At 33.5% G+C, this 15,256-nt stretch overlaps 1 protein-coding gene across 1 annotated transcript in view; it reads right to left on the reverse strand.

The window, feature by feature from the left end:
- Positions 1 to 15,256, reverse strand: part of LOC126885269 (dynein axonemal heavy chain 5) — a 356,025-nt gene that overhangs the window by 243,501 nt on the left and 97,268 nt on the right. The window contains exons 16-17 of the mRNA XM_050651757.1: positions 14,357 to 14,641; positions 5,994 to 6,235 (exon numbers count right to left, since the gene is read on the reverse strand). Of these exons, the coding sequence (XP_050507714.1) occupies positions 5,994 to 6,235; positions 14,357 to 14,641 (527 nt within the window). The remainder of the gene's footprint in view (positions 1 to 5,993; positions 6,236 to 14,356; positions 14,642 to 15,256) is intronic.

Here is a 15,256-nt window from a genome sequence, read left to right on the forward strand (position 1 = left end):
ATCTCTCTCCACATGTAATATGTCAGAGATATTCTAATTTTCTTGTTTTGATGGTATTTATGATTTCCATTTCTTTATTCATCTTTCTGAGAACCTCTCTATTTGTGACGTGTTCTGTCCACGATATTTTCAGAATTCTTCTGTGCACCCACAGCTCGAATGATTATAGTTTTTTCGTTAATGCCGCACTCAAGGTCCAAGCTTCCATTCCATAAAACAAAGTCGAGAAAACGTAGCATCTAGTCAACCTAACTCTTAGTTCCAACTTCAAATCTCTTGTTCAGAGCACTTTTCTCATTTTGTTAAAATTTGCTCTAGCCTTTTCTATTCTGATTTTGATTGCCTGTAAGTAATCACTTGTGGAATTGATCGTTGTTCCAAGGTTTGCGTATTGGTCGACTCGTTCGACACTGGATACGTTTATGAAGATATTCTCGTTATTTCTTTGAGTTTTCGATATTCTCATAAACTTTGTCTTCTTGATGTTCATTGCTGCAAATATGTAAATAAAAACAGTTTATTTAGTAGTAATTTTTTAATCCGAAATTAAATTATTGATCAAGAATAACTTGTACTATGGTTTGAGAATCAAACATTAAACGTTCGATTTCCACTCCGGGCATCTTTTTCGAATAGATTATTAAGAAAATTGTGTTTATAGATAGTTTAACCTCCAAGGTGTTGAGGAGGCTATGTATTATCAAAATTAAAGTTGACATACTTGGCCATGGTGTTGTAGGCAACAGTAATGCTTTGGTCCAAAAGATCTGAGGTGAATGTTTTATGCCCTATGGTTCATTAAATTCTGATTATTATGTGTACCTATTTTTCATTATTTCTATGTGCTTCATGCGGTTCTGCGTAACGGAATGTTTGTATTGTACTGCGTATTGTGTGTTGCATATATATTGTGTATGATTGAAGACGTACATCTCACATTTTCTCATCGGCTATTGTTGGTATATTATTATTGCTCACTTCTCCTTTAAGTATTGGCAACCAAACCTGCTAGATTCTGCGGATTACCCATGAACTCATCCTTTTCTCCATTATTAGCAAATATATTAATTTAGGATTTCGAACAAAATATTGCACACAAAAAAAAAACAAACAACCCACAGTATGGTGATGATATGTAGACGATATCTTTTCCATTTGGTCTCAGTGACAAGAAACCATCAATTAAATTCACCATGGAAAAAGAAAATGCAATTCACTTCCTTCTCTCGATGTTCTAATCACATAGGCGTAACCAGAGGGGGTTTTGGGGGTCATAACCCACCCATTTGGATGTACTTTGAGGTCTATACGCTTAACACCATACCCCTCAGAGACCTTCCAGTAGTTGTAACCCCCCCCTTTCCAGTAGTTGTAACCCCCCTTAGGATCATCCTGAATCACGAAAGAAGATATAGGATACGCAATCAAATTTTACAGAAAGCCAACCCAGACCAATAGATATTTAAATATCCACTCAAATCACGACTGTTCTAATGAAAACGGATTAGGAAGAAAAAAACGTGTTAACCCTTTCATTGCTGACGAAATATACCTAACGCGACCAGGGTGCTAACTCGATTTTTCGTTGCATTTACATTGTAGTGTTTTGGTCGAGATGGCCCTGGAATTGCTTTATCCATAATATGGATCTAAACAGGCGTTATAAAATAAATACTCTTTTACCTACCTAGCAAACAGACTTGAGCCCAGTTAAGTGATGATTACGTTAAATTTACGGCAAATTTCAACGAATACGTAACTCGGTGATTTATGACGAAAAAAAAAAGTATTTCAGTGCCAAATCATTCACTTATACAGGGTGTAACAAAAATACAGGTCATAAATTTAATCGCATATTCTGGGACCAAAAATAGTTCGATTGAACCTAACTTACCTTAGTACAAATATGCACGGAAAAAAAGTTACAGCCCTTTGAAGTTACAAAATGAAAATCGATTTTTTCCAATATTTCGAAAACTATTAGAGATTTTTTATTGAAAATGGACATGTGGTATTCTTATGGCAGTAGTATTTTAAGAAAAAATGATAATCAAATTTGGACACCCCATAAAAATTTTATGGGGGTTTGGTTCTTTTAACCCCCCCCCCCCCAAACTTTTGTGTACGTTCCAATTTAATTATTATTGTAGGGCCATTAGTTAAACACAAGTTTTTAAAAACTTTTTTGTCTCTTAGTACTTTTTCCAAAAGTCAGTTTTTATCGAGATATTTGAATATTTGTCAAATCCACCACATTTTGTACATATATGGTAAAGTACGATTATGGAGACTTGGTAATATGAAAATTTATTTATGAGTTACATTTTTAAGTATATTTTGAACCATATTAAAAAAGAAGCCACATCTCGATAAAAGATGCTCTATCAAAAAAATACAAAGAGGCAAAAAATTTTTAAAAACACTGTGTTTAATTAATGGTATCGCAGCAATAGTTTAATTGGAACGTACACAAACATTTGGGGGGTTTAAAGGAACAAAACCCTCATAAAATTTTTATGTAAACATATTAAAAAAGAAGCCGCAACTCGATAAAAACTGCCTTATCGAAAAAATACCAAGAGACAAAAAAGATTTAAAAATATTGAATTTAACTAATGGCACCACAATAATAATTTATTTGGAACGGACACAAAAGTTTGGGGAGGTTTAAGGGAACAAAACCCCCATAAAATTTTTATGGGGTGCACAAATTTCACTATAATTTTTCTTTAACATGTTCCTTCCATAAGAATGCCACATGTCCATTTTCAACAAAAAATCTTTAATGGTTTTCGATATATTCAAAAAAATCGATTTTCATTTTGTAACTTCAAAGGGCTGTAACTTCTTTTGTGTGCATATTTGTACTAAGGTAAGTTAGGTTCATTCGAACTATTTGTGGTCCCAAAATATGTGGTTTAATTTATTACCTGTATTTTTGTTACACCCTGTATATTAGTGCTTCCTTTATACATGTTTGTCATTAGAATAATATAAAATCATACTGACGAATATAGTACATGTTTTTTATAATAGTTGTGAATGTCGGTTAAATCGCAAATGTACGTTTATTTCACGTAATAATCACGAAACAGAAATAACTTCCTTTGGTTAAATTTTGAGAAATATTTTGGAAAACAAAATTTTACAACGGTGTTGTTTAAATACGTATCGCTTGAATTTTACTCTCTGTATTTTATGGACGTCTAAAAATTAGATGTATCACGTAAAAGTAATGAAAATAATACCAATATTTAAACAAAAAGTTGATTTGAAGCTATTTTTGCTATTTTTTCTTTAAAAATATCACAAGAGCTAAAATGATGTTGAGTCTAATTTTCAAATCGCGCGCGGTGATGACGTACTACCAAGCCTTTCTCCACCTTTAAATACCATCACGTGACTAACATAGTAGGTTTGAAAACTAAATTAATCGATTTATCGAATAACACGTTTCGATAGGATCATTTTTTTTTATATTGTTCTGGTATTGAAATAGATTTTTAGTAAGACCAAATAATTAGTTAATAGTAGAAGAAATTTTAAAACAAAATGAAAATATGTTATACTAATTTAAAGTAAGTAGAATAGTTTAACTTTAATTTAAAAATATTCGATTTTTATAATCGATGATCATAACCTCTAAAATCAGCTATCAGCAGTTATCAGCTTCTCACAGTTCTCACAACAAAAAGTGAAACGTGAAGTGCTTTCTTTCCCTCGTTTTATTTTAGGCGGGTTTATTTATAATAATGTCTTTCGTATTAATGTTTACCTCACTGCTCGAGGGTTGAAGTGCCGATGGTGCAATTAGAAAAACAAGAAGTGTCCTTGAAAAAAAAAATTGACCTGTGTTGTGTTTGCATATTTTATAATGTGTCTTTAGGTCGGTACCATTTTTGGTGCATTATCTAGTATACTAATTATACAAGATAAATGTTTTTAAAGTCTCTAAATTCTACTAAATAAATACATTGTTAATACTTTATATTATGCTTGTTTTATTTTTATCATATTATATGAGGATAATAATTACGTGAATCGTAAGTTAATTAAGTTCGAATTATTTACGTGAACCGAAGACGTATCTTTCACGTGAAAATTAATATAATACGTTCCCTAAAAGATACGTTAATCAACACGTGTTCGCAACATGAATTTCCCGAAACATTTTATTGCTATTTAAGGTAAATAATACGTCTATTGAAGATGAGTTATTCACGTAATTTAAAGACGTATTTTCAATGTGACATTCCAACGAAATTTTCACGTGAAATTCACGTAAGCAATTTACGTATATTGGTGACAAATGTACCCAAAATTCACGTCTTTAACACGTCGGTCTGTTTGCTGGGTACATACTCAATAGAAATATAACTTGTGTCAAAGTCAAACAAATACTAACCTCTAAACGAATATTGTGTATATCTGCATAGGACGTCTGAAGATGTTATGCGCACCCAACAGTGGTAACGGTATGACGTTCTAAGGCGTAATCAGCATTCAGATGTTTAACAAAGGGTTTAAAAAAATGACTATACATTGTCATTTATAAAAAATAAATTTCAGAAGATAAAAGACAGAAAACAACACAACACCACAAGCAGTCCAGAAACACCCACAAAAAAGGAACTCAAGGATGACAACAATATCATATGTATAAGGTATCAGCTTATCATAAAAACACACTATTTAACTGACACATGCCACGAGAAAACAGCTTCAGAACCCGTATTAGATTATTCCTATTAGAGGTAAAACTCACTAACTACACTTTTCAGAAAGTGGAGAAAAATCGATTTAAAGGTACAAATTGTTTTTTAAATTAACCTGACTTTAATATTGGAATTTTTTTAATGGAACTTTAAAGAATAAATTAAAACAGATATTTTAAACCATATTTCGTCACAGGAACTATGATACAATCAATATTATTAGATCAATTTTTGTACTTAATAAGTTTTTCCATGAACACAATAATTATTGGATATTGATATCCTATTAGAGGTAAAACTCACTAACTACACTTTTTACTTGATTAGTTTTTCCTTGAACACAATTATTGGATATGGAGAAGTTAATGAATTTGTCTCCATAAAATTTCACTGACTTACAACCAACGAACTATCAAAAAGAACAGTCTATTATTTAAAAAATGAACAATAAGTTTCGTTCTTCGAAAATAAATGCAATTCTTTCGTCATTTATGACAGCCACAAAAGTCGCCTGCTTAACTGCAAAATAGATTATGTTACCTTTTATGTAAGCTATCACGGTTACAAAGTAATTTAATCTCATATTTCTTTAATCAATCGCCGAACAGATAATGTACACAAATAGAATGTACAGTTTGTACAGTTTCAACAATACAATGTAACACACAAGTCGCCTGCTTAGGTAATCGCAAAATAGATTGTTATCTAACGTATTGTTTGAAAGATCACTAAGTACCGATTCGGCATTCCAGATTGTAAGGAAAAATTCACTAAGTGCAATAATAAGTTTTAATGAGTTTTACCCTGAAACCAAAATTCACAATATTGGACTCCATATTGGAAGGAAAAATTCACTAAGTACAATAATAAGTTTTAATGAGTGTAATTAATAATTTATTTAATATTTAATAATAATTTTCCCTGAAACCGAAATTCACAATAATGCCCTTTAGTGAATTGTACCGAAAATTATCTCAGCAATTCGAAGGGTTAGAGCCCCAGGTGACTTCTCCAGAGCTGGGCAGTACCGTATTGAGTTCAAATTGATGAAAATGACAAAATCTCAAAAAAGTGAACTTAGTGAGTTTTACCTCTAATAGGACGATATATAGATTTAATCGTTGATTGAATACATTTATACATTCCATTATTAATACATTCCATTTTTCTATAACACTATTTTAACTTGAAAGTCATTTGTTTTATTTTTATCCGTAGATAAAGATGTTTTCTAAATTTCTTTCCCAATAAAATTTTAAGTAAATATAATCATCTTACCTATGTGTGCATGATTTAATTTCCGTCATTAACCCGAACTTTAGATTCTCGGTAGAGATGGCAAGGCAATTTGCTATAACAAAAGTGTCCGGTTCGGTTGACAATCTTTCGGTAAGTTCCTCGTGCTTCCGTAGAGATGATTCAAACTCAGTTAGTATAGCAGTCAACAACTCCCGTTGGGTTTTTTCGTTTCGCCAAAGAATATTGTATGGACGCCATCTTGCCATAAACTGGGTAACTTCCTACATTAACAAATAAATCAAAATATTGGATGTGAAAAATAAAAGTTACAATAATTAATGTGAATGTGAAATATAAATGTGAAAAATAGTAGTCTAATGACCTGGCAACATTCAAAGAAATAAACAACGAAAGCAAAGCATGTTATATAAAAAATCAGTTCTCAGACAACAGGGAACAAGAAATCAACAAAAATTTAAACATTGGTGATAATTTACGCATTCTAACATCAGATATAAAATACGCATCTATTAAAAAATATGAGAACTGGAAAAACACATGGTCCCGATAATATTCACAATGAAATGGTAAAGCTCTTACAAGAGGAAAACTTTGATATCATTTCCTTGTAAAAATCTTTAATAATAAATATATAAAACTTTCAAAATTGCACAAGATTGGGTAACACCTACGTTATTAAACCTCCCTAAACTCAGCATCTATTGCCCAAGATTACACAGCCCACCTTGCCGGTGGTCAAGCAGAGCTGATTGATCTTATCCGACTGGTCGAAAACGAAAGTCAAATATTTGGTCTGCAGTTAAACATATCAAAGACAAAGATCATGATAGTGGATAAACTACATAACAACTCATATTTATATTTGGGATCATTGATCTCAAACACAGGTTCACTACAGGAAGAAATAAAACGTAGATGTGATCTAGCAAAAGTTGCCACAGCAAAAATGACCATAATATGGAATGACTTTCAAGAGCGTTAAGGGTGAGGTTGATTAACTGCTTAATATTCCCAATACTGATCTACGGATGTGAATCTTGTACCTTAAAACAATCGGAAAGAAGAAATATAGACGCCACTGAAATGTTATGTTGTAGACAAATGTTACGAATTCCTTGGACCCACCGTAGGACAACTAATTCTAAGGGAGCTAAAAGTTAGACAACATCTCCAGTAAAGTCCATCTCCAACAATTAAAATACTTTAGACATGTTATGAGAGAAAACAGAGAGAACATGAAAAAACTCATTATACAAGGAAAGGTGAAAGGCCGAAGATCACGAGGAAGAACCCCAACAAGATGTATCGATCAAATTACAGGAAGTTGCAAAAGACCTATGCATGAGTTAAAAGAAATGACCAGAGACAAAGATCTTTGGAGACGGAAAATACACGATATCACGTCGACCACTACACTCCCTTCCGGGAGTGAAGAGGGGGAGAAATCCAACAACGCTAAAAAATGTAACCACTTTCGACTAATAAGTCTCATATCCCATATAAAGATAATTTGCAAACAGTGTGAAGAAGATATAGGCCCAGTACCATTTGGTTTCAGAAACGGTATGGGAACTCGAGAGACATTGCTTCGTTTCATGGTGCTCATGCAAAAATGTCGACAAAAAAAATGCATATTTGTGTTTCATCGATTATGAAATGGCCTTTGATAAAGTCGAGTACGAAAAACTAAAAAAATGTTTACAAAAAAAGAATATCTCTCCCAATGATATAAATATAATACGAGAAATCTATTAGGACCAAAACGCATTTATTAGGACGAAGATGGAGAATATTGAGACCTTAAAACCAGGCCCGGCCCCAGGGGTGGGCGAACTGGGCGGCCGCCCAGGGCGGCACATTCAGGGGCGGAAAATTTTAGAGAACAGCCAATTTTTGAAATTGAAGAAATAATAACTTATGTTTTTAATATTATAAAAAATCAATATTATGAACAAGAGCGGCAAAAATGCAACTGTAAAAACGAGAATTAAGTAAGTGAAATAATAACAATTGCAAGGTTCATTCGACGTAAAATGGCGACACACCGCCTTCTTCTTCATCGCATATGAATAGTAGGATTAGAACTAAACTAAATTCGCAGAAATTCACTTAAAATTAACTTTACTGAAAATGGATATAATAATGAGAAACATATGGCTGAAGCTTTGTCCAACCACGCTAAGTCTCCATCTGATCTACAGTCACAGCGACAGTGGGTAGAACTAGCAATTAGACTAGAATCGGGCAAAATCATAGATGAAGAAACACAAAAAGTTCTAAATGCAGAAACTGATCATCGAAAAAATGCAATACAACGACTTATATCAATAATACGGTTCTTAGCACAACAGTGTCTTTCATTGAGGGGCAATTCTGATAAACATGTTTATCAAAACAATGGTAATTTTTTTACGCTTGTTGAGCTCTTTAAAAATTTTGATTCTGTTTTACAAGAGCACATTAGGAGAATAACTAATGAGAGTAACAAGCAGTATCATTACTTGGGAAAATGTATTCAAAACGAAATTATTCAGCTCCTCCATGACCAAATCAATAATAAAATTTTAAACTTTTTGAAATCAGCAAAGTATTATAGCATAATTTTAAATTGTATATCTGATATTGCTGAGGTGGAACAGATGACTATTGATGTACATTTTGTCGAGTTAGGTTCTTGTTCACATACTGTTAAAATTGAAGAACATTTTCTTGGATTTGTGCCTGTAGTGTAAACCACTGGCTTGGGAGTTACAGAGTCCCAGAATGAACTGGGAACACCTTTGAAAGATATGAGAGGACACGGGTATGATAATGGGGCAAACATGGAAGAGAAGAACTTGGGATTTCAAAACAGAATTTTGAAAATGAATCCTAGAGCATTTTTTGTCCCATGTTCTAGCCATTCACTTAACTTAGTCGTGAACGATGCTGCTAAAGCCTCACAGTTTGCAGTTTCTTTCTTTTCCTTAGTGACAAAAATTTACAACTTTTTCTCAGCATCTTTCATCGTTGGACTATGCTGAAAAATCATATTTCTAGCCTAACATTGAAACCTTTGTCCGAAACTAGATGGGAAAGTAGAATAATAATTGATGCAATTACTCCCATCAGATACCAAATTGAAGAAATCTACGATGCTCTTGTAGAAATCACTGTCAATAAAAACAACGATAAAATGGTTGCTCATGAGGCAAGCTGTTTGGCAAATCAAATCCGTGAGTTTACTTTTCTTTGCTCTGTGGCAATATGGCATGACATTTTACTTCACATCAACGTAGTCGCGTATGCAGAGTATTGATATGGGAGCGTATCAAACTATCAGTTTTTTAGAAAAATCGGAGATCCATTTTAAGTCTCTCAGAAGTGATTTAAAATTCCAGGGCTATTTTACAGAGGCCATAGAGCTCATCAAAGTTAGAAATTGAGAACCCGAAAAGGAGGCACACTAATAGCCAGAAAAAGGAAAGTGAAAAGATAATTTGGCCATGAGGCTGAAGATGAAAGTATGGACCTAGATCCAGAGACACGATATAAAGTTGACTTCTATTTAAAAATTATAGACAAAACCGTTAACGCACTAAGTGATAGATTTCAGCAAATTAAGAGCCATGGTGAAATTTTTGAGTTTTTGGGTATACCAAGGGAGGGGGGCGGTCGCCGATCTTGCCCAGGGCGGCAAGATCCCTAGGGCCGGGCCTGCATAAAACTACAAAGAGGAGTAAGACAAAGTTGTTTAGTTAGACAAAGAGGAGTAGAAGTTGTATTGTTCAACCTATACTGAGAAGAGTTATTTGCACAAGCTCTGGATGAGGCACAAGAAGGTGAAGTCAACGGAAGAATTATTATAACATCCGATATACCGACGTTACGGTATTAATTGCCGGAAGTTAACAAGAACTACACAATCTGCTCAACACGATAGTTAATGAGGACGAAAAAGTTGGTCTTAAAATAATGCAAAGAGAAAAAAACAATTGTATTCACGAATAAGAATCCTCCAGACATAAACATATTAGTAAATAACAAAATAGGTAATTGAATAGGTTTAAACATTTAGGATACTGGATACATGAAACATTAGACTCAGAAAAAGAAGTAAAAGTAGAAAATATTAGGCCAGAAACGCATTTCTAAAAATGAAATAATTTTTCACTAACAGAGAACTTGATTTAACTCTACGATATAGTATGATAAAATTGTATATACACAGTATCCTACTGCATGGCTTGGAAGTCTGGACACTGACGGATATCTGGTTACGATGCCTGGCAATTCCATGGACTGACTGCGTTAAAAATAAAGAAGTTTAAAGACCTACGAGTAGAGATCGTGAACTTATAGATCCTGTTAAAAATCGGAAAACACCTTATCTTAGACATATCTTCAAATACAAGATATAGGGGAAGGCGGGGCGGAATTGGGTAGCGGGGCGGAATGAAGATTGTTATTTTTAAGTATCAATGACGTGCAGCAGACTAGCAGCGATAAGTAAAAGTACATCAGTGTAGTGTGACTGAAGACCGGTAGGCATGTTTGTCTAGTTCTCTTGACGTTAACAACGTGAATCTATCGTTGCGTGGTTTTTCGCTTATAATTTGTAACTGTTTGTGATTTTATGACCAAGGTAAGTTGAACACGCTTGTTTTTTTACAACGTTAGTTTGTCATACTTGTAGGTTATTTATTTAGCTTTCGTTTAGTCTAGGCAAACGTTTTCTTACCAATGGTTTTCGAGTGACCATAGCTTGATGAAATAAATCATGTGCTTGGGGCGGAATCGGGAAGTCCACTTGAGGCGGAATGGGGAAGTATCCCGTGCCGCCCCACACTATTTTTATTAAATAGGAACTCTATATTTAACTATTTTTCCTCTTTTTCAGATGGTTCTAGTATACAAAAAGAAGACGAATAGACAACCACGGTCTACTAAAAGTATGAATAATGCTGCCGAAGCGGTTATTTCTGGTCAAGTAGGTTATTTGAAGGCTCCAAAGCAATTTAATGTTCTCCAAAGTACCTAGAGTTATCCAGCAGAGAAAAGGAAAGATCCGCAGTACCATATTGACAAAACAGCAGGGAAATTTTAAGCTATTTTTACCGAAAGGCAAGAATATGAGCTCATGAGCTATTTGAAAATTATGGAGTATCGATTATTTGGTCTAACGATGATAGATTTGCGTACCTTAGCTTATCAGTTAGCTTAGCCCACATATTTACGAGTAAAGTCGTCGGCCAAGATTGGGTCAATGGATTTTTAAAGAGAAATCCTACTTTATCACTTCGGGAACCTGAGTCAACATCTGGCGCCAGAGTTATGGGCTTTAATAAAGTGCCAGTGATGAACTTAGCTTAACATAACTTAACATAAAATGACTTTTCAACGGTACTTAATAATTGGACTTAACAATTACAATTATTAAGTTATTTTTTTATTAATTTTACTAATCTTGTAATGACTACCCTATTGTGCCCCCGGTGCAGGGGCAGAACGGGGCAATTGACATTGTTTAATATTTTAGTAACAAACTTACTGTTCTTGTTCTTATAAAAAAATAATGTTGTAATATAATGTCAACAACATTACAATGAGTTTATATAATGATATGCAGCTTAAATAATTATTCCTAACTTATTTTTAAAAATCGATTTCAACTTAGTACCCCATTCCGCCCCGCCTACTCCTAATTTACTTCCTAATAATGGGACGAAAAATAGAAGGAATTGAGAAAAACAGTTGACATGGTTCGGACACGTAAAGAGGATGACAGAAGACAGATAAGCCCAGTGGTGTAACAAACTCCGTCAGGCCCCCCCCCCGCAGACTTAGAAATGGGACCCCCTTTAAAAAATTACTAAATGCGACATGTGTAACAAATACCTATATGTGTTACAGCCCAGTAAATCCACGTAAAATATGGCGATACCGTGTAATTTTCAGTGTCACCACCGAATTGGTCAGCTCAAGACTTTTCAAGTTATTTATGATTAAAAATGTTTATTGTTCAACAAAAAAACCACGTTTTAGGCGATTTTTCGCAAATAGTTCAAAGAGTAAGTATCCGATCGAAAAGAATATTGTGAGCAAAAATGTATCTAGCTTATAAAAAAATGAAACAAAAATGAAGTCTATCGACTCAGTAAAAGAAAAGTTGTAGCTCATGAAAAGTTTTTCTTATTCGTCAAATTCCAAATCGAATATTTCAACGTGAAATAACCAAAAAATTAAATACTTTTCGGGAAAACTCATTAGAACTTTTTAAAGTGTTTAAAAGAATCTTTATTCTTTACAAAAGTTTATAACATCAAAACTAAGCCAGTTACGCTCAAAATACAGTTAATCCCATTTTTTGGTAAAAAAAATTGTGAAAATCTCTTAACGAAGAGAAACAAAATAAAGCCAAAATATTTATAAAAGCAAGACATACATTTCTTTGCCCTTTGAGATTTTTCGTATCACTAATACACTTTAAGTTATTTTGAAAAAAAGCATTTTTCCAAACTAATGAAACTGTTTTTAATATGAAACCAAATTTTTTCAAAAATAAGAACTTTGAACCGGTCAAACTTACAGATCATAATAAACAATAAATATTTAAAGTAAATGGTAGAGCGCTAATGATAAATTTTATTTGGAGTGTGAAATAGGGGTAGATTTTCAGGATTTTTTTTTACAAAAAAAAGGGCCAACTTTATTTTAAGCGTAACTCGTATAGTTTTGGTGCTAGAAACTTTTATAAAAAATAAAAATAAAGCTTTTTTTTAAACATTTAATAAAAGTTTTAATGAGATTTTCCAGAAAATTGCTTCAATTTTTGGTTATTTCAGGTTGAAATATTCGATTTGGAATTGGACAAATAGGAAAAATTTTTCATGAGCTTCAACTGTGCTTTTACTTTGTCGAGAGACTTCATGAATAAGTACACCATTTTTTTTTTGTATCTTATAAGCTACATTTTTGCTACAAATATTTTTTCGATATCTAATATTTACTCGATAAATACTTATTTTTGAGTTATTTGCGAAAAATTTGCGAAAAACCCGTCTGAAAACGTTGTTTTTTGTTGAATAATAGACATTTACACTCGCAAATGACTTGAAAAGTATTAACATAGTTAAAGAAACCCTACAGAACAAAAGTTGCTTATAATTAGTCAATTTATACATTTCCGGACTTATTTTAAACGTATGTTTTCACCCTAAGGAGAAGTGTCACCCCCTGAAGTAAAAGCAACCAACGGCATAAATCCACCTTTGAAGTGGAGTGTAATTAGAACCTAAATCCAAATTGTCAAGCAAATACGTCCGTCGTGACGCTGATAATTTCACTCCAAAACTGTCATTTACTGAGCTATTGCGGTGTATTCATGCATTGTTTAAGACGACTTACATTTTTCATCTTTATTGGTATAGAATAAAATAGAACAAAACTACTAAATGATTACATTAGTATTATTCTATGAGATGAACAACTTTCTTCGTGCACTATCTACTATCAGCAAATATATCTACAATTTTATTAATTAGGATGGACAACTTAATTTCCAATATTGTACTGCTTAAAAAACGTATGTGTGCAAATAATATAACAACACATTTTTACATATATTAGAAAATAAGATGGGGCCCTTGACATATTGGGGCGAACCGTAAGCTTCATGCTGCGGGGGCCTCTGTTACGCCTCTGGATAATCTGTATCGAAATACTAAATATAGATAAAGATTAAAGAGAAAACCCATTTCTAGATTTAGAAATATTTAAAATTCGGCAAATTGAAATTCTCAAATCTTTTAATAGCCACGTACAAAGCATTATAGTTTATTGTCGTCACCAATAAAAGTCGTAAGACCGGAAAGGATTAAGTTTATAGAGATGATTCACTTGCCGAAAACGCCTATTTAGAAATTTACGTTTTTAAATTTAAACACACAAATTAAAATCATATATGTACCTATAACAGATTTTTACATAATATCAGACGACAAGATGGGGCCCTTGCTCGATAGGGGCCCCCCGCACGTTGCGGGGGCCTCTGTTACGCCCCTGGATGAGCCCAACGCATATTAAAATGGATTCCACTTGAAAAAACGATGACCTTGAAGAAGTTAACGTTTCGATATCGATGAGGTAACGATAGAGAGGAACCTAGAAGAGGCAACAACCTATGATAGAAGGCATGAAAAATCGGAACCGAGAGAAGACGCGTCGCAATGGCAGCCATAGAAAATAAGTAAATTTAAGTAAAAATGATATTCCATTTTAAACTCGAAAATTATCTTTGCGATCAGTAATAACATTGCTATAATAAACGTAGATAGATTTCATATTTTCGACATATTATACGTATGTATTTTTTGGTTAGTTATACAATACTTATTGCTTACCTGCTTCATATCTTGCATACAGGTAGACAACAGCGACAACGTCTTGACAACCTCCTTGTTCTCCATCACGTGGTTAAAGAAGTTCCTCTGCTGTAGCGGGATGGTTGGTTTCTCCTCGGTCAGCAGCCTGTACAGCTTTCGGCGCCGGTTCTTGCCGTCGTCCTCCTTGGCCTTCGCCGTACCCTTTACAACCTTTTGGTCAAAGCGAGAACGATTCACAATATCCATTAGACTCGATTTGGGACCCGCGATTTTTTTCCACACTGAACTCTTCGGTGGGTTAGCCTTATTTACAAAGCCGCATGCCCGTGGAAGGTTGTCATGTTTGAATACAGTGTGTGCGTTTACGTTGGAAGAAGTGATGTAATGATTGGTCATTTATATAGAGAGTGATGTTTTAAATATTACGGTGGTGTGAGTAAAGTGAGTTTAGAGAAAAGAAAGACATACGATTAATAAACATGGATTAACTGTTAAGACTAATTATTATTTATTGTACGTATATTTCGTATTTTAATTTGGTGTTCATTTTTGTATGCTCGTTGCCTAGTTACTAATTAATTGTTTTTATTAAGCATCTCAGGTGTTCCCATTTTAAAGTGTATTTATACAGGGTGTTTCAAAAAAGTATGTCATACATTAAATCACGCATTCCGGGGACAAAAATAACTTGATTGAATCCAACTTACCTTAGTACAAAAGTGTACACAAAAAAGTTACAGCCCTTTGAAGTTACAAAATGAAAATCGATTTTTTTTCATATATCGAAATCTCTTTGGAGATTTTTCATTGAAAATGGACATGCGGCATTCTTATGGCAGCAACATCTTAAAACAAAATTAAAGTGAAATTTGTGCACACCATAAAAATTTTATGGGGGTTTTGCTCCCTTAAACCCCC

Source organism: Diabrotica virgifera, chromosome 5 (assembly GCF_917563875.1).
Source record: "Diabrotica virgifera virgifera chromosome 5, PGI_DIABVI_V3a".
NCBI lineage: Eukaryota > Metazoa > Arthropoda > Insecta > Coleoptera > Chrysomelidae > Diabrotica > Diabrotica virgifera.